General features: G+C 25.6%; 3 protein-coding genes across 4 annotated transcripts; 1 reads left to right on the top strand and 2 right to left on the bottom strand.

The window, feature by feature from the left end:
- Window positions 1-629: 629 nt before the first annotated feature.
- On the bottom strand, window positions 630-5,754 carry LOC114119805 (uncharacterized). Its single transcript, XM_050201163.1, has 5 exons — window positions 5,560-5,754; window positions 3,651-4,576; window positions 2,759-2,900; window positions 1,283-1,542; window positions 630-1,204 (listed from the first exon to the last, which is right to left on the bottom strand). Exons 2-5 carry the CDS (start codon window positions 4,549-4,551, stop codon window positions 1,155-1,157), a joined length of 1,353 nt encoding a protein of 450 aa, XP_050057120.1. The 5' UTR covers window positions 4,552-4,576; window positions 5,560-5,754; the 3' UTR covers window positions 630-1,154.
- Window positions 5,755-9,723: 3,969 nt separating this feature from the next.
- On the top strand, window positions 9,724-18,338 carry LOC114119794 (kinesin-like protein KIF20A). The gene is made up of 25 exons (XM_027981493.2): window positions 9,724-9,967; window positions 10,566-10,795; window positions 10,869-10,942; window positions 11,008-11,162; window positions 11,229-11,425; window positions 11,485-11,761; window positions 12,911-13,094; window positions 13,166-13,294; window positions 13,353-13,642; window positions 13,713-13,771; window positions 13,833-13,942; window positions 14,015-14,126; window positions 14,186-14,311; window positions 14,371-14,433; window positions 14,503-14,613; window positions 15,999-16,094; window positions 16,331-16,492; window positions 16,550-16,610; window positions 16,677-16,737; window positions 16,805-16,922; window positions 17,031-17,072; window positions 17,138-17,202; window positions 17,529-17,551; window positions 17,655-17,779; window positions 17,843-18,338. Exons 2-25 carry the CDS (start codon window positions 10,589-10,591, stop codon window positions 17,915-17,917), a joined length of 2,922 nt encoding a protein of 973 aa, XP_027837294.1. The 5' UTR covers window positions 9,724-9,967; window positions 10,566-10,588; the 3' UTR covers window positions 17,918-18,338.
- A 340-nt stretch (window positions 18,339-18,678) lies between these two features.
- LOC114119798 (serine/threonine-protein phosphatase 2A activator-like) lies at window positions 18,679-21,466 on the bottom strand. 2 transcript variants are annotated; one of them, XM_050198901.1, is made up of 7 exons: window positions 21,324-21,466; window positions 20,884-21,111; window positions 19,884-20,087; window positions 19,600-19,817; window positions 19,407-19,531; window positions 19,135-19,343; window positions 18,679-19,055 (listed from the first exon to the last, which is right to left on the bottom strand). In XM_050198901.1, exons 2-7 carry the CDS (start codon window positions 20,995-20,997, stop codon window positions 18,900-18,902), a joined length of 1,026 nt encoding a protein of 341 aa, XP_050054858.1. In that variant the 5' UTR covers window positions 20,998-21,111; window positions 21,324-21,466; the 3' UTR covers window positions 18,679-18,899. The 2 variants fall into 2 exon arrangements, with proteins under 2 accessions (XP_050054858.1, XP_050054859.1); XM_050198902.1 differs by having other exon boundaries at window positions 21,320-21,410.
- Between the last annotated feature and the right edge of the window lie 2,846 nt (window positions 21,467-24,312).

Genomic DNA, 24,312 nt, shown 5'->3' with positions numbered 1-24,312 from the left:
AGATAGGTGATACGTAAAATGTATGCATATTGTATATCTCTATCCAAATAACAGGAGTTCGTTTTTTCTCAGTCTATATTCAGTCGGTGTTAACATTCCTCTGAAACACACACCGATAACAAAGTTCATTAAACACAATCACAGAGATTCTATGATATAAATGTAGGTATATGAGTAAAATAAGCAAGCCTATTGGCACTCCTTCCTATAATCTATTATATGACTTGCGGCTATGTGCACATTAAAAAATTGTAAATTAAACATGGTCATTACTCATTATATATTATAGGTAACATCATAATATTAATTCTGCTATATATTGTACTCGTAAATGATTATTTTCCAACAAACGAAAATTTAATGAAGCCATAAATAATATTTCAATGACTAACGAGAAAATCAATTTAATCTTGTTTATTATTAATAAATATCTTAAAATAATAAATACATTAATTTTTTAAAAAAATTATTATAAAATTGTTAAGTTTTCGTTAAAATTGTATAGGGTTTAAGTGACCTTGTTAATTTATAATTCAATTTCAATATGTGCATTGTGCACCCTATGGTACAGGGTGCCTGGCACAACTAAAGAACGTCTTAGGATAATTTATTGGGTGTAATACGAAAAATATTTCCCTCCCCAAAAAACAACTAACTTATAAGATACCTAAATCAAATTAATAATAAAATATAATCAAAGATATTACTCATACTCATATTTATTAAAAAATGTTAACATACATTAATTTTTCTATTGTTTTAATCAAACGTGCTAAGAATGCTTTGATCATAAATGTATTGTATTGGCAAGGTGTCTTTTTATGCATAAAAAAAATATTATAGACTTGAAAACCAATTTTGTTACATGCTATTGTTAGAATCCCCTATTTTACTCTTTACATGGTCAAAAAGAATTGTTCACACGTAGCAGATGGATGCTACAGGCATAATTTATATGGAAACTGCTTGAATCAATTTTTATAAATCGAAATTAACATTATCATTAAGTAATTGTGTTTCTAATAACTCAAAGTTATGACGTGTGAGTTAAACAATTTTTTTCTAGCTCAATATTAAAATTTCTGCTATGTTTTTTATGGATTGATTAAAAATATGATACCGAAAGTTTGAAAGTGCTAAATATTGAACACTCCCTATTTCCGTTCCTCATATATAGTTGCGCCAATGCTGAATGTACTTATAGCTGCAAAGTATATATATTGTATAAAACAGCACAGCAACGAGTGATATACTATATTATACTATGTGTATTATAATATACTTTCGAATAATATTCGGCACAAACCGAACCTCAATACGGTATCAAAAGTGACGGACACTCCTTTAGCCGTCATTTTCTTGAAAAGAGCCCAACATTCTTTCTCTTTGTCGGATTTGAGCATCGGTTGGCCATCGAGTACATCATAGCGAACGTCGATCTGTGCGATTTCTTTGTTCTGCAGCGTTTCATTGCCGTCATCATCGTCGCCGAGTTTGGTGATTACGACTTCATTTACAACCGGCCCATCATCTTCATCATCCCTAAAATTAAACGATAACCTCGTGTTTTAATATTATAATCCTTCAAATAAATACAAACGAGACGTACACGATATTATCGATTTTCATCTTCGTCTGACAATTTGGTTTATGTAGAGGGATATAATAGCTATTTAATAATGATATACCTTAGCCTAGTACAACCGAAACACTAGCAACATTTCGATAGGGTAATTTTGACAAGGTAAAATATTCGCGTGATGAACATTATACATATAATATACCTAGTTGAGTATAATTTTGCTATCACATTCAGGCATTTTTTTCATTTATATGTTATTGGTACATCAATAGTACCTAAATATATATTTTATTGTTTGTCGTGTTTACATGCAGTAAAATTATTGCAGAAACTTGGATAATTTTCAATAAATTGAAATGATGGATACATAGCATGCCGACCATACAATATGTAAGGTTTCATAATGTAGGTCATGTCGTTAAATAAATGTATATGATTTTAACTATTATAAAATAAAGATATCTTCATAGTCCATGTGTTACACTTGATATAATAGCTGCGTATCATCTATCAAATTCAAAAACGTGTAGTATAATATTAAAAGTTAAACATGCACGTGATGACATTAAGCACACATACTATATCTCTTATGATTTATGTACATATATCATGAAAAAATATTTTCTGCAAATACAATTGGCGTTATTACATTATATAGTATTATACAATTAATTTTATATCCTCAGACTCAACATAATATACATAAGACATAACGGCTATGAACAAAAAAATAAAAAAATATATTCATATACTTAGATATATAATATTACATTAAATGCAATATTGAATATAATACAATCTATTGTTAAATATTTAAGTAGGTAGTTTAATGCCTTGTAAAATAAAACCTGTAATTCTTTATTGTATATTGAGTTATCTACTAATCAGGCGAAACGTTTTTTTTTAGAAAAAATCTCGATTATTAGATTAAAATCAATAAAATAAAATATTGCAATATCAGTTAGATTATTTCAAACATTTTTAAATTATCTTATGATTACTTGTTTTATTTTTAAAGAAATCAGTAAAATGTATCCCCAAATAAATAATAATAACAATATTTTTACAATTATTAAACTGTCATTTTAAGCACCTATCGATATTATATTTTATAGGATAAAAATTATAACTTACAATAAGTTAAACATATATTGATAGAAATATTTTTTATTATACCTTGATATCTCTATTGTTCTTGATTTAATCAATGATTTTCCAACACGATTGTTCAGAAGTTTTGGTTTTCCAATCGATGTCATTGCGCTATCAAATGATTTTTGATGATAACGCATACTGCTATTAAACTGAGGAAATGTAACTATAAAATAATAAATTATCATAATTATAAATCAAAAAATTATTGTTTCCTACTTACAAATTTCAATTGAATTAATTATTGTTTACAATTTAGTTTATTAGTAGCTTAGTTTTGACTAATTTCATTAAAGACATTTAAAAATAATTCTTTTAAAACTATTAAGTACCTTAAAAGTTTTAGCATAACGTGTAAGAATGAGCACAAAAACTTTACTTTTATTTTTCAGTTGATAATGTCATTACAACAAGTAGATTCTAAGTTCAATAAATTATACTTAAATACAAATCCATTCGAACTCGTATAAATAATCATATGCTTTTATATTAGTATAATACGAACCAGCTAGCAACACTTGATTGTCTAAACAAATGTTCCTAATATAATTGTATGATATTATATTTATTATCAAAAAGCGTATATCAAAGAAATATATATGTATTTTTATTATATTATCATTTGTCATGTAATAGGTACTAAATATCACTAATTGAAGATGAATTAACTTTATTTAAGTTTATTTTTATTTATAATCTTTTTTTATTTTTTGCTATAATTATTTGTATATCTTTTTTTTTTAGTTTATGTAAAAGTATAAATTTTGGTATGCATAATACTATTCGCTTGTGAACCAAATCATATGTTATTTTTAAATGTCTACTAATTTAAATTAACTTGATTATAACGAAATGATACTTTTATTAGTTATTAATATTATAGGTATCAATTAAGTAATTAAAATAATTAATTTACCGGTTTTTGTCGATACGTCATCGGGTGTTAGCGATTCCTCTACATCGCTTCCAACTGGGCTTAAAAGTGACATCATCGTTACTACTTCAACATTTTGATTCTTTTTACCAAACTTTTGACCATTTGACAGACGGCTATCTACATCAATGCTTTTATGGAAAGCTTTACTCCTACAAGATTTCAATTTCCTGGTCGGGAATTTATGAACATCTTGTGATTTTCTTCGTGAACTTGTCGAATAAAGATCTTGAGTAGAATTATTTACGATTTGTTGTCTCGACGAAGGCGCTGACATTGCTCTGGTCAACGTTTGTCTTTCGTTCTGTTGCTGTTTCGCAGTCTTGTAAAACCTAACTCTTCTTGCGGCAGCTGAAAGAGGTTTTTCCTCCTCGCTAGAGTCTTCTGGTGAATTTTCACCTTCTCCCGCATGATTCTGGAGTTGCACCTCCAATGCGGTTCTACAAGAGTCTCTTTCCTCTACTTGTATTGATGATTCCTGTGCATGCTCTATAGATTCCATCAAAGGGTCTTCGATAACATTTCTAGCCAAATAAATATTAATACACGATTTCGACTGTTCTCGATCGATCCATGCCTGTTTTATTCTTTGCGCAAACTGTTCTTTAGATTCATGTAAGACTTCTGGTTTTAAACATACTTTAGTCGGGTTCGCTGTGGGTCTAGATTTTTTTTCATTTTTTAAAAGCTTATTAATAGAACGAGAAATCACTTCTGTACTGCAATTATTATCTGTTTCAGTTTTATTGAAATTAGAATCTTTTTGTAACCATCCTTTTTTTGACAATAATTTTTTATCATCCTGACTGTGTATGCGGTTATTTGACAAAGTTTTGGACTTTTGATCATCTGTGCCGCATTTATTTAGTACGTCTTTAGACATGCCAAATAATTTTAAATGTTTCTACCTAAAATTTGTAATATACATTTTATTGCCTATAATATATATTATTCAATATTCATACAAAAGTTTTATATGAATAATAAAACCCTTGACTCTTCCTAACTAAAGAAGCTTGAGAACACCATGCGAATGTGAAACATTAATTCACATGTTATTGTTACAAACTTATCATACAATTTTATCGAAGAACACATTAATAAAATAAATAAATTAAGAGATTAATTGAAAAATTCTATTCTTAAAGAGGAATCGTTTACAATTTCTAGAATTTTTGGTCAAACAATCAGTGATTGTCAATCACCATTATGGTACTAAAATTATGTTGGTAAGTATATAAATCTAATTAATACATTATAATATTAAGCCAAACTTAGTGGTACCTAATACACAATTTTATTTTTATATAAAATGTGTTCGATTTTACAAAATCTTCAAAATTTCAAATAAAAAAATACAATATCTATTATATTTGAGGCCTCTGGTCTACTTATACGAATAGAGTAGGATCATAATATTTTCATTCTATATAATAATTAATAAAATTATTTTATTATTTTATATTTTTACTTAAAATTTTATTTAACTTGTACATTGCAATATTATTAAAAGCAAATATGACCTACCTAAAATAAAAAAATTGTATAAATAAAAAATATATATATTTATCATGAAAAAATTATAAAATCTCTATTGTTTTATACGTATTATATTCGTGTATACGCATATTGTATTTATTTAAAAAATATATTACTTAATATAAATATAATTTTTAAAACCATTAACAAGTTAATAGTCCTAGTAACTAAAGCTTACTACAATAAACAATACATGTTTAAATAATTTTTATCATAAATAAATTTAATATATGTATATATTTTTATATGACGAAAAATTATATTAAATTAAATTATAATTATTTTTAGTAGATATACATGACTTAATTTAAATTATTTTATTGATTTAATATTTATTTATTTTAGTACTTACATATTATTATAATGATGCTTTGAACGCGTACATTCGACTCCGTCAGTGACACAGACACTTCTAAGCGTATTTGATTTGTCTTTTACATGAACTTCTCATAATTTATTGATCTTGAGAAAATATTGTTTTCACCGTATTTTCATGCGTTTTTGCCGGTATAATGACTTTGTTTATAATACATCACCAAGACGACAAACCATCGACCAACTATATTTAGTCGCTTAAATGTTTATGCATACTTTTCTACTCTTCTTAACACATTTGAAGTGTCATTATAATTAATTGTTTTTAAAATATAAATTTAATACGTAATGTTGACGTTTGTCTAAAGTTAATTAACTTTCAACACTTTATAGTAAATAATTTATTTTAAGCTCTAAAGTTTTATTTTAATCGTTTGGTGGACGTACTTTTACTTCAATCATTGATTATAATGTATTAATAAAGTAATTGCTTTTGTGCTGACTTGGTTGCACTATACACCTATAACAATTATTAATTAAATTAGTGATTTTGATTTTAAATGGTTCTATGTTAATTATATATTATACAACAAACTTTATAAATATATATATATATATATATATACAGTATGTATATGCAGTATATTAATATTGTAATTTATAACAAGAGTGCGTTAAATATAAATTCACAGATATAGATATTTAAAAGTATTTTAAGGGAAGTTCCTTGTATGATAATAGTTCCCTTATTACTATATGTTCGTAAATAGGAGTGTTCATGAGAGTTTAAGCATTCTTTAAGCCTTCTCTGAGATACATTACTTTATTTTAATACATGAGAAATTTTTATTATAATCAGTATTTGTAATATTTATAACTAATGATAATAGCTATAAATATTATATAATAGTAATAACATTTAAGTATAGACTTTTATTAGATTTTAGTTTCAACATTCCATAAGTTGTCTTTCCATTCACTGCATTTGGACGAAATGCATCGACATCCAAATAGCTACATCACACGTACGAGCAGTGAACTTGCCCGTGTAGATTACAAGTTACGTTACGTGGTCCAAACATATAAATACCTATAAGCTATCACTGATAATTAAAATATGTAATAGATAAAATTGTGTGTATAATATAGTGAAAGACAAATCTACCACTCTGTTCTTGAAACAGTTGAAACCTCTTAAGATCAAGTCTTATGTATTTCAAGGGTGTTCATAATTTCCGCCTAATCTATATTTCTACCTTATTATTGAAATGGAGTTTGAGAACCTCTTTTCATAAAAAATAACTTTTACGAACCTCGTTTTTTTTTCATTGAAGAATAAAAACTCTGAAAATTATGCACAAGTATTAAATGTATTCAAAATAAATGTTACGAAAAAATGTTGTTTAGTCAAAATTAACAGTCGATTTTGAAATTTATATTCATAATGCTATAATATAATCTATTTGACCTTTAACTTATCTTATTAGCTGCCATTTCCATTTACCTCAGGCTTGGTACCTATCATAAAATTCAAGAGTTAGAACTTAGTATAGAATATATAAAGAAATTAGAAAATGGCTACTACAGGGCCTACATATTTTGAATTAACAATAAGTTTTCAAAAGCTTCGGGAAAACCACAAAAAAGTGACGATTTTTCAAAGTATCTTCTTTTGAAATGTCGATAAATAATTTTTGACTTTTTTTTAACTACAATAATAACAACTCATAAGGAACCCTTGTATTAAAGTTTCAAACTTTTTTGGACACCCAAATTTTTTTTTAATCGAAACTTCAAAAAAAAAAATTCTCAAAAAAGTCGTAAATGTCAGTTGTCTATAAATAGCTCAAAAATTTTTTACTGTGTATAGATAACGCTAATATAAACATGTGGTGATAATTTTAAGTATTAACAGTGATTAATTTTTGAGTTAAAATCATATAAAAAAATCGATTTGGTTGAAAACTGGTTTTATTGATAACTTTTGGAAAATGTTTACTTTTGACCTCTAGGTACAGCGTGATTCTTTTATTCAACAATACTCATTATTTCAAAAAGTCGATAAATACTTTTTTCAAAATTTATGATCAATACTATTCTAGAATTATTGTAGAACTATATTTTCGCTCTATTATATTTATTAGGTAAACCACTATTAACTTTTGATTTTCAAATGACAACCTATACTTAAAATTTCATAAATTAATAAGGCTATTTTTTTTATGAATTATCACATTCAAGATTTCAAATTTTAAAACATAATAAACAACAAAAAAAGCACAAGATTATTTTAAAAATTCAAAAAAGAAACATATTTATTTTTTAAATATATTAATATTAATTAAAATTAAAAAAATAATTATTTACCATGTATTTCTCTACTCTCTTCATAATATGCAGTAGTGAAACTGACTATTGTCCGACAACTTCTACAGAATATTTTTATTCATGTACATAGAAAACGAACTCTCTACATCCACTTAAGTGATCGATACACACTTCATACCAGAGGTTTCAAATTACAATACTAAATCTTAAATTTTGAAACGATCGATATCGATATTATAAACATACTGACCGTATACGTACTGCAGGCTATAATATTATGTAGGTAAAACGATTTCGATAATCTATACGTTTAATACATTTAATAAACAAGCCGATAACGAAAACAACAATAATCCAATATAACCATTTAGTCCGCATTCTGAGTTTTACATTTCTTATTTATCCATTTGTTTTTTTATTATAGCATAATTAACATTTAAAAAAATCCACAGCTGGAATAATTTTAAAAAAGTAATAATAAAGCAAAAAAAGCATTTACATAAAAAAAAAGATCGGTTTATTTGGAAACAGAATGACGTGAAACGATTTTATGTATAAAAATTAAATCTCTATCTCCTATACAAAAAAAGGAACATATTATTATTAATGTTCATAATAGGTACATTAACCTTATAATTTATTATAACACATAACATACCTAATAATTTATTTATCTATCATTTACAAAATAAACTGTAGTCTTCTAGGTTTTTTAGCTATTTCGTCAATAATGTTTTCAACATCAAATCGTATGTTATTATGAATGTAAAGCTTTATGTAAGCCCATTTAATCTAGACTAAAATTTAAACAATTAATAAATACAACAAATTTAATATTTCACTAGTGAATAAGGAATATTTACCTCCTTCATAGAATTTCTTAAACATGTTTTTAATCTTTTCATACCAGCTAATGTAGTGATATAAGCTCAAAAATAAGGTCAAGGAGCCGGGAGATATATTTCCCTCATTTCCTCCCGTAAGGCGTAAATACGACACTGTATAATAGTGATCCACATAGCACCTAATGTATATAGCAGAGTGTTACCCACTACCCACTTGACAACGCTTTTTTAATTTCAATTTACCTAATTTTTGTATTTATTATTTATATTAGATCAGTTAAGAATAGAAATATGTAATATTAACTTACTCGGGTATGATGAACATGCAAATACATTTTCTAAAAATATAATTACATTTTATTTACAATCTAGAATGTATTTACTAGGTATTTTGTAAGTGATGCAAAGAACGCCGCTCGAGAGAAAATTAAAAAAAAAAACAAAAATTTAGCTAAGAAATCTAAATTGATATAGGTAACCACTAACCATATATAGTATAATATAGGTAGGTAGTTGTTAAAATATAGTATAATAAAACTTCCTCGAATAAAATTATTTTAAATTGTGCCTAATTGAATTATATAATTAGGTACTTAAAAATAATTCTTACTTGACGACTATTTTTAATTTTTAAGTAATATCATTAGAACAATAAAAATGGGTAGACATTATATTTAAAACAATGTAGGTATTCTGGTATTCACAATTTAATAACCGGCGGGCATCGTACAGTTCGGCCCCGAGATAACAGGCAGAATTATTATCATGGAATTATCATGGAGTAAACGCATAAGTCGGGGCCCAATTCAAATGCAATTGTATCAACATTGAAATAACTGATCTTGGTTCTGTAGAAACGGTAGCACTGGTAGTACGGTTGCTACAATTGACTATTTTGAATAGGTATTATGTTAATCCGTTCTATTTACTATCGTTGGTTTTGTATTACCGTTAATTTGGCAACACTTGATCGTTTTGGAAAACCTCATTGGCTATCTGCTGACTATTATGACATCCCAATCCCAAATAACCGTTTTCTGCAATCTGAAATCTGAATTCTGAAAGTTGGGCTAATGGCTATTCGAAATTCCGATTTCGTGTATTCAGTATAATTGTAACTTCTATACCTTTTGCTCTTTGAATTACCGTTAAATTGTTGATACCAAAATCTGCGATTAACTAATTATCTAATATCTAATGTGTCTTAAACTATTAAACTGTTTGATGTTTATTGTTTGATCATAGTGTGTTCACTAAAGAAATCGTTTTTCTGTAAGTATTTGATAAATTGTAAATAGTAATGATATGCCTACCTATTGTAATATGTATCAATTTTAAGTTGATACATAAGATTATTGAAACAATTATATTTTGTAGAGAAATCTGTCTTTGAACGAATACTTATAATGTAACTGTTTGTTTATTTTAACAAATCTACCAATCAATAAAATTATATATATCATATTGGATACACTATCTTCTAGTGTATTTATAATGGAACATGATTAACTTAATTTGTATAGCAATTATTTTAAGTTTTTACTGTAACTCTGACTATGCATCTCGAATTAATTTTTATATTTTGTTAGTATCGGTGTTATATTATATTTATTTTCTATTAATGAGAGGAAATACCATTGCCTGATATGAATTACTAATAGTATACCTAAATCAATATTGTTATTGCAACTAGTTAATAAAATAAAGACTGTATTATTATTAAATTGTATTTATTTTTGTTAGGTGTATATTAGAACAAAATTAATACTATATGTGTTATAATGTACATATATTATATATAATTTGCCCTACTTGATTATATTTTGATAGATCATTATTTATAAAAATAATTTTATTATCATGTTGCTAGGTTTTAGTATTTAGAGAAAAATAATGAATGATTCAAAAGATCATCATTCCACTGGTTCTTATGTTGAACCAAGAGTTCCGAGTATAACTGGTTTTGGACAAAGAAAAATTAATGGAAAACCTAAGAAAGTATTAGATTATTCTTTGGAGAAATGTAATGATCATTCTGGAATTCCAAAAATTGATGTTTGCTTACGCTTAAAACCACGAATAAATAGTGTTCCTACTGGAGTAAGTCAATAAAAATATTGATAATTTATAAATACTAATGGATTTCATGATAAACCAAATTATTTTATTATAGCTTGATACATTAACAATATTGAGTGATAATATTGTTGCTTGCAACAATGGAAATGCAAGAGACGATGTTACAGAGTAAGATATTTATTTTGTTTAATATTAAATTGTTTTCTAATAGATATTTTCTTTTGTTTCCATAGGTATACATTTTCTAGTGTATTTGGTCCAAATGTTGATCAAAAGAAATTTTTTGATACTTGGGTGTATGATAAAGTATTAAGATTTTTAAATGGAAACAATGAATTATTATTTGCATATGGAACAACAAATGCAGGAAAAACATATACAATTCATGGTAATTAAATAACTCAAATTGATATCTTATTATTTTTAGAATAATATGTAATTATAATATTCTTAGGAAATATAAATGATCCTGGTATGATACCTAGAACTCTACTACTTGTCTTCAATTCATTAAATAAAAAGTTAATGTCACAATGCAAGTACAAACCTGATAAAGTTATTGCAGCTCATATCTTGGATGAAAAGTTAATTGAATATGAAGAGGATATTAGAAATAATATTTTAAACAATTGGTGTAATGAAAAAACACAAGTAAATATAAAACTAATTAATTTATTATTTTAATGTTTTCTAATTTCTTATTATTTAAGGATGATTTGAAGTCTTGTATGTCTCATATGGATGAAGGCCAAACCATACATAGCATTGATCAGCTTACTAATCAAAGCATTATAAAAATGTTTGATTATTTGAAAAATGATGGAATAGCATCTTTGGATCATGGCAATGTTTCCTATACAGTTTGGGTTTCGTATTCTGAAATTTATAATGAGTCTATCTATGATCTGTTGATAACTTATTCAGCTAACCAAAAACGAGCACCTCTCAAGTTATCACTTGATCAAAATAAGAATGTATATGTGAAAAGTAAGATAGTTTTTTAATACATTTACTTAGAAACATATAATATATATTTAGTATAGTTGAACTACAATAAATTAGAGTTTAGGGGAAATTATTATTATTAATTATAAAGTATAATGTATAAAAGCTATACATTTTAATATTTAAAGTTATATATTTAGTAATATTTGTGGCTATTAATAAAATGAATTGTTCCGTGTTTCCCACCATTATATTTTTCATTTTTCATAGTTTTATCTGGTACATTTTTTTATAACGATTGTTTTAATTGCATCGATTACATTGCAGAGTTCCTATTTTTCCAGTAACAGTCAAATACGTTTACCATTAATTATGAGTACTATTAGTTATTCTTATTACTTATTACATACTGCTGTGTTTTCACCAGACACTTTTTTCTAAAACAAGTATTTTATCGTTTTCTTAAATTTTTAAGCCACCTAACCTATTACAATCATTGAAATGTTCATGTCTTAATGATTTGGCAAAGTGTTCTACTGTTCTGCTTTTGTTTTCAGAATTAAATCTTTAATACTGATATAAGGTTTTCTATACCTATTAATTTCTATACTATTCTTTATTATGTCTTAATGTACTTGTTAATATTCTAAATTCTTCAATCACATCCATTTTATTTCCTGGTTACTGTTTTCCTAACATTCAGGCACTCTTTAAATTTCACTATGAGTTATTTTTGAATTTATAATAGAGGTGTTACATAACCAATTAATCACCGCTGAAAGTACCTAACCAAATAGTTTGAAAAGCACAATAAAAAAAAAAAAAAACTATTAAAGTAATTACTAATTAGCAATAACGTACAAACATTAGTGCAGATCAGCCTTTATGTGTTTCATTAGGCAGTTTATTGTAAAATTATCAATAAATATTTGATACACATAATTTTTCGTTTATTGTAGTTTATAGAAGAGATATATTCTGATTGATGTATTTTCTTTTTATTCAATTTCAAAATGCTAAAAATATTTTAATAATTTTAAATTTCAATTTATGACAAATATTAAAGTTTTAATTTTAAAATCTAAATGTGTACATACCGATTGACTGACAATTTAAAAATATTTGAAATAAAATGTTCTCGAATTCATAATTATTTTAAAATTATACCTGTTCATTTATACATTGTTTTAGATCTTACTCATGTATTTGTTCAGTCTGCTGAAGAAGCATATAAAGTAATGTCTTTTGGACGAAACAATTTAAGAATTGCAAGCAACAACTTAAACAAATCTTCCAGCCGTTCACATTGCATTTTCACATTAAAACTAATGAGAGTGGAAAACATTGAAAATCCTAAAACAGCCGTTATAAGCAGGTTTAATTCTTTTATGAATATTAAAATTTATAATATGCTATATTAATTCTTATATTTTTTTTTATTTTCAGCATTTCATTTTGTGATTTAGCAGGATCTGAACGCCTTAAAAAAACTATGAATATTGGTGATCGCCTTACAGAATCTAAAAATATTAATACTTCACTTTTAGTTTTAAATAAATGCTTCTCTGTATTACGGTAAATAAATATCAAATTGAGACAAAACATTTTATTTACTTAGTATGTTATATTTCAGTGAAAATCAAAAACGAGGAGAAAATCATTTAGTCCCTTATAGAGAATCAAAATTAACCCAAATGTTTCAAACCGCTTTAACTGGAAACAATAGAACTGGTATATCAATGGCAGTTAATGTGGATATGTCTCCAAGTCTATTAGAAGAAACCAAACAAGTATTATTCATGTCTGCTATTGTGCGTGCCATTACTAAGACAAAATCGAAACCCGTTTCAAAGCCAAGACCCAGTTTTGCTATATGGGCTGCAAATAACCGTAAAAGTATAAAACTGGCAACCTCCAAACAAAGTATTTATATATTTTCATTATATATATTTTTTTTTATCAAATATCAATACTGATGTTTATCAATCTAAAGGTCCAATAGTTGAAGATGAGAACAGTTTAAATGAATCAAAATGTGAACATAAATCAGTGGTATATACAATTATTGATACATTTTATCATAACTTTTAATAAATATGAAATTTTTTTCTAGATTTCTAATGAAGATTTTGAAGCAAGATTCAAAGAAAAAGAAGCAATACTTCGAAAAGAATTACTTCAACAATTTCATACAATTTTAAACAACAATAATGCATTCCATAAGTATAACATTATTAATTTTGAAATAACCTAAATCAATAAAACAATTCTTATTAAATATTTGTTTGTTTTTAGTAAACAAAAAGAAACTATGATAAAAAATAAAACAGAAATGTATGAAAACAAGATAAAACGGTTAAAGGCATATTATAGTGAAGAAATTAAAGAGAGGGATGAGAAATTAGCAGTAAGTTATTTTGGTTCTTATTTAATTCATCCATGTAACAAATATGTTATTAATTTCAGCTTCAATCAAATCCCAATCTTACAAATAATTATGAAAACAATAAAAATAAAAGCGAAATGGAAAATTATGAATTTAGAATTGGAGAACTTGAAATTCAAAAAGAAGAATTACTTGCGGAAATTAATGTAAAACTTACATACATAAGGTGTAATCATTTTTTTAATCTGTGTCATAACTTTTATAGGAATTGAAAAATGTTCACGATTTGAAGAAAGAAGATATTGATCTTAAGAATCGTGAAATTGAAGTAATAGTTTTGTAAAAATGTAATTAATATATTTTTTAGCTATTTCAATGTTTTTTATATTTAATTTAGAACTATAAAGCTATGTTAGAAGAGGCAAATACTGAATATGAACAAATGGAAAATGTTATTAATGATATGAATAACAAATTTGATGTGCTGTATCAAGAACTTGAAGATAAGGTAAGATAATAATATATTTATTATATTTTGTTATAAATAAACTTTTTAAAAGTTGTTTTTAGACAAAATGTTTAAAAAGTTTTAAAGTTAATTTGTTCAATAGCTGATATATATTAATTAAAAAACTTGTTTTTATATAAGTACTGGTGTTTAGTACAAATTTTAGGAAGGTACAAACAAACTTTTTTTAAATGGTTAAAGTCTTAAATATCAATTACATATGACATAATATGTAGCTTATTGCATCAGGAAAATACTTTTAAAATTGTTATTGTATGCATAATGACCCAAGTTAATTTCTTAAGATGATGATTTATTTAATTTATTCAATCCTAGAATTTGAATTTACATTTATGTATATTTATGTTTTAATATTTAAATTCTAGTATTATTTAACTTAAATAAACTATTTGAAAACCAATTTTAGCTTACACACATTGTACTATATTGATTAATAATTGCATATTTGATAATTTGGGTTTAGAATTTAATACACACAAATGTCTTTCTACAGATATCATCATCTTACTAGATTTAATTACTTTTTAAAAGGCATGTTTTTTGATATATAATACACTAAATGATCTTAATATCACAAAATTTGATTCAGAATTTGACTTCCATGACTATATTGAAAAACCTTGCTATAAGACTCTTTTTTACTCTTACTAAAGAATACTTAGTTTTATAAAGAAAGTTGGTGCTGAATTTAACTTGTTAGCTCTATTAAAAGTTTTACATTTTGGTGTATAGTGTGATTATATTGGATCTTCATACTGTAATTTCTAGGAGCCAGATTGAATGAGTTTAATGGAAATTTTTAAGTTTTGTTAACAGAGTATTTCATATTCACAGATCATAATATATGATTATGAACCGGAAAAAATTAAATTTAGGTTATCTTCACTAGCTGATAGGTGTATTTATGCTAGTCAAAATTGTCTGAAAGAGATTAATGAAACTCCATATTTTCATTCTATTCAATTATTCATATAATAAACAAATATTTAAGAAAATGCTGATAGCCAAAGAGAATCCCTCTATTTCTGTCCATTTTTTTTCTTTTAGCTATATATGTTATGTTAAATTGTTATACGTTATTACAAATAATTACATCTGTAAGTCAATGTGTATACTAAATGTTTTGCTCTGGACCTTGGCCTATTTTGTTAAATAAAATAGCCATGAAAACCACATTTTCTAATAATAAAGATTTTAAAAATTAATTCAATAAATAAGTCCATCAAAATATGAATCTAATTTAGAGCTATTTTGAATAAATTATAATAAAAAATAAAAAGACAATATTAAACTGTGTTTGTGTTCACTCTCCATGTTATATTTATATGATAAAAATAATAGTTTTACAAATGATTGTTTTTTAGAATTTAGAAATCGAACGACTTACTGGTTCATTAGAAGCAAAAGACAATTATATTACAGAAATGGAACTCCTTCAAGAAGAACGTATAACTGAAGTGGTAAGATATATATTTTTGTTTATATAATTGCCTAAATACTGAACATTTTAATATACAAAATATTTATATTATAATCATAATATTTTAATGTTATAAATGTTTACTAGATAGTGTTATTAAATAATTTTTCTAAGATTTTTTATTAGATCAGTACCTATTGGTTGCATACCTTCAACAACATCAAATTAATTATTTATGCTATCATATAAGAAATTTAACCTTTTAAATATTTTTAGGCAGAACAAAAAATTTTAAAATACATGGATGAGAAAATGGAGACAATCGTTGGCTTGGAAAATACCATAATGAAATTGAAAACAAAGAATAAAAAATATAATGAAGAAAAATCTAATATGGCAAAGCAATATCAAGCATTGAAACAACAATATTTACAAATGGTAATTTAGACCTCAATGTACTTGTATAAGTGATTGATCTATAACTTTTAATTTTAGTCAAAAGCCACAGAAGAATCTAGCAATACAAATGAGTCTCTACTGCTTTCAAAGTTAACAGGTTAATATAATACATTATTTATGTACAATTTTTTAATTTTATTTAAGTTATTACTTTTTTGTTCAGATAAAGATTCAAAGATTGCAAAACTTCAAGAACATGTACAAAAATTAGAATATGAACTCAAGTAATAAAAAAGTTCACCCAGGAAATACTGATTTTTTTTGTTCTAATAACATTTATTTTAATTCTAGGGATAATGAAAATAAAGTTAATGAATTACAAACCACAATTGATAATTTAAAAACTGCAAGTGTAAGACCATCAACTAAAAGTATAGGTGTTGTAACAACTTTAAGCAACATCCAATTAGTAAGTCAATATTGTAAACTAATATTGCCTTGTATTAATTAAATATATATATATATATATATATAATTTTATTTATTTTTATTTTTTTTTTTTTTGTTTATTTAATAGCCTTTAAAAACCATCGATGTATTAGAAGATAAAGAAAATATGGTAAGAAAATTAATAGTCATATTAGTCTTTAAAGTTAAGTTATGAATTAAATTTTTTTTGTCTAGCTTGAAAAATCAGATCATAGACCTCAGAGAAGATGTAAAAACAAGACACCAATGTCAACTATCAAGTAAACTATAATAATAATAATTAATTACATGTTTTGAAAGTATTTATGTTATGAGGACAACACTAATTACATATTTCTCTATTCAAAATGTATAAGGGTGTTATTAAAAAGAAAAATTGTTAAGAAATCAAATTTTTAAATAAGCCAATTCAAAATAAAAATTTTAACAATAAATTTTATGTTATATAATAGTCTTGAAAATTTTAATAGTTTTCCTTTCTTAAATAAGTTATAAATATAATTAATATCTGATAAATTTTATTTTTTAATTTTAAAAAACAATTTATAAAAATAAAATAAAATAATTATTGGTTTGTTTGTTTCAGGAAATCGAAAAAACTGAAGATAGGTAAATATTAATAATAAAGGATAATCTATATAATAGTCTAGCATACTATCTATTTTTTATTTTATTTTAACAATAATAGTTCCTAATAACTTTTTAATTATAGAAGGAACTCCTGATAGTTGTGACAAAAAGTTGGATGAAGCTATAGCTAATATTCCAATTAGTACACGCAAACGCAAATTGTTTGACAATAAACCTCCATTAATTGACAGTAGTAATATACCTTCTGTAAGATTAAGATATTTTATATGATATTATGAATGTTTGTACATTTTTTTTTTTTTTTAACAGGATAGTTCCATGAATTCAGTAATTTCTCCTGCTCGGGCATTATTTCAAGTCACAAAATTGCGCAGTAAACAATAATATTTTTGTCCTCAATTTATAAACGTGTGTATGTATATATAATTTCAACTAATTTCGTAATTATTTTTAATTGTACAATAAGAGATCTTTTTTTTGTTAATTTTTTTTTTTTTTTTAAATTATTTAAATCATAACTAAGCAAATAATATAAATGTTTTTTTGTTTTTTGACATTTTGGCATTTAACATTTTTAATAAAACAACATATTAATTTTAACTAATTTATGTTCTATATAATATCTATATGTTACTAGTATTATTGATTATAATTACGATGGTAATACTATAGTAGTATTTATAATCAATAAATAGTATGCAAATGTTTGTTACTTGCATATCAATATGAATGTATTTAATTTATCCTTTTTTTTATTCATTGTAGTCTAAAATATTGGTTTGAATATAATTAATTTTATTTAATACATTGTACTTATTATTTTTATACTATTTTATTAGAAGTTAAAAAATTAAAAAAATCATACTCTGATGATGTATCAATTATAATATTTGTAATTATTTTACCATTTAGGGCTTAAATCAATATATTAATTTTATTTTTAGTTAATAACTTCTTACATCATTTTAAGTATAAAATAAATCAGTATTGATGCACAATTGGGGATTGTATGTGAAATTTTAGAAAAAGATTTTGACAAAGGTAATTATTGATACAAATTAAACTTATTTTGACAACCTAAGGTCAAACATAAATTTAATCAACTTATAAATTATTTAAAATTCATAATCAATATTAATTGATAATAAATGTTCAATTATCTGTTTATTATTCATCATCATAAATATTCATTAGTAACCACCAATTACAGTTAAATATTGTTTTCATATAGCGTTGGTGATTTTATAGAACTATTAGCAATGACAAATTAAAATGTAGGCAATTTTAATACATACGAGTAGATGATAAATAATTCATATTAAATAAAAATACATTTATACAAATTTGACAATAATTTACTTATCAACTATGATTGGTTGGTTTTCTTTAGTTTTTCCAATAATGACTGTGCAGGAGTTTTCATTACCGATGGTGTAGCAAAGGGTTTTTTGTTTATACATGGTTTAAATTTAAACAAATTTCCAAAAGGTACATGTTGAATGATAGGGAATTTTCCAAGCACCTGAAACGAAATGTAATAAATGATTAATGAACACTTAAATAAAAAAATTAAATAATAAAAATATGTATTGTTAAATTACCTCTTTCTTATACATTTTAATTAGACCTTCATTGATCTTATTCCAACTTTGAACCCCGCTTATATTCCAAAGTTGGTTAGAATGTTCATGAAACAAACCTTTTTTTACTTGCATTATGAAATCAATACACCCAAGGAACATATACTTTGATTTGAACTGTTGTACACATTTTTCGTCAACGAACAAATTTGGATTAAGATCTGGGTTTTCTAAAAATGATAATCATTTCAGTTTTCAAAATCTTAAGTAGTATTAAAGTGATATAGTATTACCGATTAGTTGTGCGCTACCCCAAATAAAAGGTACAAACTGGTAGTCATCTAAACTCCAAGCACCGTGGCTTCCAGCTGGTTCCATTTGATACCTCAGTTGACATCTACGAACTATTTCTAAGTATCTAAATACAGTATAAACAAATTTACAATTATTTAACTCTATTAACATACATAAATATAAATAATTAACCTTGAAAATAATACATTGACTGTAGCTTTACTGTCACTTTGTTTCAATACGTCTACTTTGTATAAACCACACAAGAACATACAAAATGACATTTCGTGTCCAGTGCCATAATCAATACGAGTTGGATTACCAAAGCTGTCGACAATATAAGCGGTAAGTTCAATAATGTTTTGTTGATCGACTGATGACAATTCTTTACACAATACTTCAGGCAATCTCTAAAGACATAATTTAAAATAAATCTTTGATATTAAATACAATTTACAAATCAAATATTATCTAACCGTTTTTAACAAATTGTAAAATGTAGAAAAAGCTTTATTTCCAAACCTACAGCTCTCTTTCAATGGTTCCACTTCTGTAATCCAATCATCAATTGTGTTTAATATATTTAATAACTGAGAAATCACATTAGACTGTGTCAAAGTCTTGTTTAATGGTATGGCATACACAGATCTGTTCATAGCTGCTATAAATCCAATATAATCCTAGAAACGGCAATTTATATGTTGTTATTATAATTATATATCTCTGGTTAAAATAAATTAATGAATAACTTATAAGTAAATAATAAACATTATCCTCAGCTTAAAAAAACTGAACTGCATACCTAATATAATACCAATATGTTCATTGAGAATATACATAGTAGAAACTAAAACCAAATATAGGTATAAACCTATATAATATGTATATAGTTTAATTATTATAATCCCGAGCGTACATAGAACGAGATTATATAAGATATAATAGAATCTATTTAAACATGCAATAATAATTATTTATCATATAATAATTGTAAACCACCATACAAAATACATATTTTTCTGTAATTTTTCCAATGGGTTTTTCATTTTGGAAAATATAATTTATTACCTACTTACTGAAAACTTCACTAAAATTTCATAAACACTGTTAGGGTCGTAGTTACAATGTCCGGTTAAGTGTTGGTTAAGACTAACCAGTAGAATTCTATCGGTTAACAATTTCTCTTCCGGTTAGCGTTATCAGATACTTAACAAACATCGTAAGAACGACCTTTAAAGGATATAACATAATATAATTTATATATTATTTCATTTTGAGAACTTAGGACATATAAACATGACACTCTCAATAAGAGAAGATGAGTCGATCATCGTTAACACAACAAATGCTACAAATTATTATAGAAAAATAGTGTCATGCAATACATGCTATATGCAAATGAATACTCAAAATTCTTTAAGATTTGCGTTTAATTTAATCTCTGTAAGTAAACTTGTTATATGGCTTTAAACTTACGTCATACGCTTCAGACGATTCCCATGCATCCATATCGCTTTCGGTTTTCACTCTTGTCTTGAACTCCATATTGTCGCCTTTAAATTTGAGAATTTTTGTAGTGGCGTCAGTCATGTAATTAAGTTAAACTAGCGTAGGTATATAATTTTTGTTAAAACACTTGTCGAAAAACAATCGTGTATGTCCGCAATGCTAGCAAGCGATTTTTGAATATTATCTAACTGTCCACTGTAAAATGTATAAATTCAAGTATCTAAGAACGAAATCAACGCATAGGTACTTATCGTAAAACACTCATAACTCGTAAATACAAGCTATTAAATAATATGATTAAGAACTACAATAGAATATTAGTAATTAGTATAACAAAAAAAAACTGTTTTTACAACTCATATAAATACATATTTATTATTTAGAATATACTTTAGATAGGTACCTACATGTATTATGTAGCCATGTAGTATTAGAATTAGACGCTTTTTTGTAGTTTTATTATTAGGTAGGTACCACGAAATAAAATCTCAATTCAAAATATTATTGTTTCTTTACTGATAAGAAATAAGTGCGTGCTACAGACTTGATAGTTGATAGTGCTGTAGCAATAAATTACATACTGGAAAATAACTTATGGGCAGAGCCTGATTTACCAAATACCTACATGGCTCAGGACAAAATAAAAAATAAATTTTTATTTCAACAAAATAATAATATATTACATAGTTAGTGTCGTTAGTGATAGCCACCGGTGGGCCCAGGACAAAATGACAAATATCTATTTTGCCCGTGCATAAATATGGGCATATGGCTATGCTTATGGGCCATGACAAATGTTTTATGTTAGTGTTATAGACAATAGACATACATAAAAAAATACTAATTCTTAGAATGTTATAGACAGTGGCGTATTACGGGGGTAATCCAGGGGTACTGGACCCCCCCCCCAGAGAAAAAAAACTTATTCATATCCCTGCAGTATAGTAAAGTAATAAGTATAGCAAATGATGGTATTCTATGTATTCTGACGACAGTTTCCAAGTTACGGCTAAATATAATGTGTGATAAAGGCAATAGGTATATACTACATAGTTCTCATAGTTTATATAAATTATTTAATTATGTACAAACTGTGGACCTCCCAGAAAAATGTTGAAAATACGCCACTTGTTATAGACATACCTAAGTTAAATTTATACAAGACAAGGGCATCCTTTTTCTATGCATTGGATCGTATACTCAACAATAATTATAGAAAAACGCGAATACCTGAAAAAATATTTATTTTATAAATTATTGGTAAATAATAGGTAGGTATACAATAAATTTTGATTGGTGGGCTATATATGTATAAAATAATTAATATTTTACTTTATTTATTCTGATCAGTGATCACAGACTGTGATTACTGTGATTACTCAAGGGTGTTCCCATAGGGTATAATACATAATACATAATATTATTAGGTATAAGCCATATTATACTCTCAAGATTTTTTTTCAATATTATGGGTATACTGTGCATAATATGCTTCAAGTCTCAATCGATTTGTGGTTTTAACTCTTAAGATATTTTTACAAAATGTATTTATTTATTTTTATTTATTCATCAAGAAGATAATAAGCTCCACTGAACATGTTCAGTAAAAAAATTATAAGTGTACTGCACATGCCATATACTTACTCAAATCAAATCATAGGTATACAAAAGGATCAACAAAATTAATTAAAATAAGTAAGTAATTTTCTCATATTTACATCAATTATTTATGATTGAAAGAATCATACTCTTTACTATTTATTATTTGTAAAGATTGACGAGGTATAATCAGTGAATTCAGTGACGTATTTAGGGGGGCAGCATTTGTATAGGGATGGCATCAGATTTTTACACAACCCATTTTCTGTTAATGAAAATGAAAAATAACGTATATTTTTAATATTTTTTTTTTTACTTTTGTTCCAAAAGGATAACGGATAACGAGTAGTGGCTGAAAAGTAAGCTCCGACGTATTCGTTATGTGGAAAAAGTCAAATAAGTTTTTTTTTTATGTGGGAGGGAGGTAAAAAAAATAGTTCCCGAGTGCCAAATTTCTGAATACGTCTCTGGCCCTCTGGGTATAATATAAAGAGGATATATAAAGTATAGGTACGATTTAAAATTTTTTCCTTATTATTAACACGCTCTTTTCTGGCTTTACTCCTATAGTCCAATAAACCATAAGAAAAATATTTTTATTGTATTAAATGTTTATATTTTGGTATTTGATGATTTAGTATACTCTAAAAAAAAAATAATGGGTACAACTCTGAAAATACTAAACTAAGTTCTAGAGAAATATAATACAACTTTTTAGAATATCGTTACAATCGTACAACAGTTAACACTCCTAACACTTAAATAATATAAATGATTCAATTTTAGTAATTTTAGTAGTAGAAACCAAATTAAACTTAATGAAAGCAGTTATTTATTAAATTATTATTAATCATTATTTTATCAAAGAACCTATGCACTTCGCCATTCAACCGTAGATAATATGTAAATTACTTACTACTTAGGTAATTTCCAAAATAATTAATTAAGAGGATGTCAGCGGCCAGCGCACTATTTATTTTCTCTCTCTGGCCCATACGCAACATAGACAAAACATATTTACGTAAAATCTTTTTTCTACGTTTTTAAGTAATCTTGAGTAAAAACACCCATTACAAAAAAGGTAGAGAATAATATTTTTGAGGGAATAACATATCGATTTGTCAAAATGTGGCTTCAAAAGAATTTAAACATCGTTTAAATTTACAACATTATTTTGTTTTAATAGAGATATCATTGTGTATAAAGCTGTTTCACATTTTGGAGCAGTAAGTTCTTCAATTTTCAACTTAATGGGAGTTTTTTGATTGAAAATTGAGTTTAGATTCTAGTTGGTACTTTTGGGGGTCAAAAGTAAATACATACAAGTATTTGTATTTATGCAATTATTACCATTGATTATACATAATATAATAATCAATGGTATTACTCTGCCATGATTCACTCGACACCTACTATACAGCAATAGCAGTGATCTCTGGGTTCTTTTAATAAAAATTGTTCAAGGTTTATTTTTACCGTGGTTATTTTTTCGAGATTATTTATTAAGGGAATCATTCATATTACCTATGCACTTTGTAAAGAATAGGTATATGTTTATAGATTGTATATAATATGAAATATGAATAATAAAAAATAAAACATGTTTATGTACGTACAAATGTAGATAATAAATAATAGTCTAATAACTATTATTATTTATAGGTCTACTGGTCTAGACTCTGTTGTTAATAATTCTTTCACAGTCAACAGTAGTTATTGAATTATTCGATATTCCCCACCCTTTGAAAATAATATTATTATAATTTACTCATACTGTTTGTTTACACGTCGACGTCA

Source organism: Aphis gossypii, chromosome 2 (genome assembly GCF_020184175.1).
Source record: "Aphis gossypii isolate Hap1 chromosome 2, ASM2018417v2, whole genome shotgun sequence".
Lineage (NCBI taxonomy): Eukaryota > Metazoa > Arthropoda > Insecta > Hemiptera > Aphididae > Aphis > Aphis gossypii.
This window is presented reverse-complemented; position numbering and strand designations above follow the sequence as displayed.

Bases quoted from the DNA above. Each gene is read 5' to 3' on its own strand.
- LOC114119805 (XM_050201163.1), bottom strand. From the start codon at position 4,551: ATGTCTAAAGACGTACTAAATAAATGCGGCACAGATGATCAAAAGTCC. The intron at 2,901-3,650 runs GTAAATTAATTA...ATTATTTTATAG, and splicing joins TGACGTATCGACAAAAACCG to TTACATTTCCTCAGTTTAAT. The intron at 1,543-2,758 runs GTATAATAAAAA...GTTTAATTTTAG, and splicing joins AGAACAATAGAGATATCAAG to GGATGATGAAGATGATGGGC.
- LOC114119794 (XM_027981493.2), top strand. From the start codon at position 10,589: ATGAATGATTCAAAAGATCATCATTCCACTGGTTCTTATGTTGAACCA. The intron at 11,163-11,228 runs GTAATTAAATAA...TAATATTCTTAG, and splicing joins AAAAACATATACAATTCATG to GAAATATAAATGATCCTGGT. The intron at 13,295-13,352 runs GTAAATAAATAT...GTTATATTTCAG, and splicing joins AAATGCTTCTCTGTATTACG to TGAAAATCAAAAACGAGGAG.
- LOC114119798 (XM_050198901.1), bottom strand. From the start codon at position 20,997: ATGACTGACGCCACTACAAAAATTCTCAAATTTAAAGGCGACAATATG. The intron at 19,344-19,406 runs GTAATACTATAT...TATCATTTTTAG, and splicing joins GGGTAGCGCACAACTAATCG to AAAACCCAGATCTTAATCCA. The intron at 19,056-19,134 runs GTAATTTAACAA...ATTTCGTTTCAG, and splicing joins TTAAAATGTATAAGAAAGAG to GTGCTTGGAAAATTCCCTAT.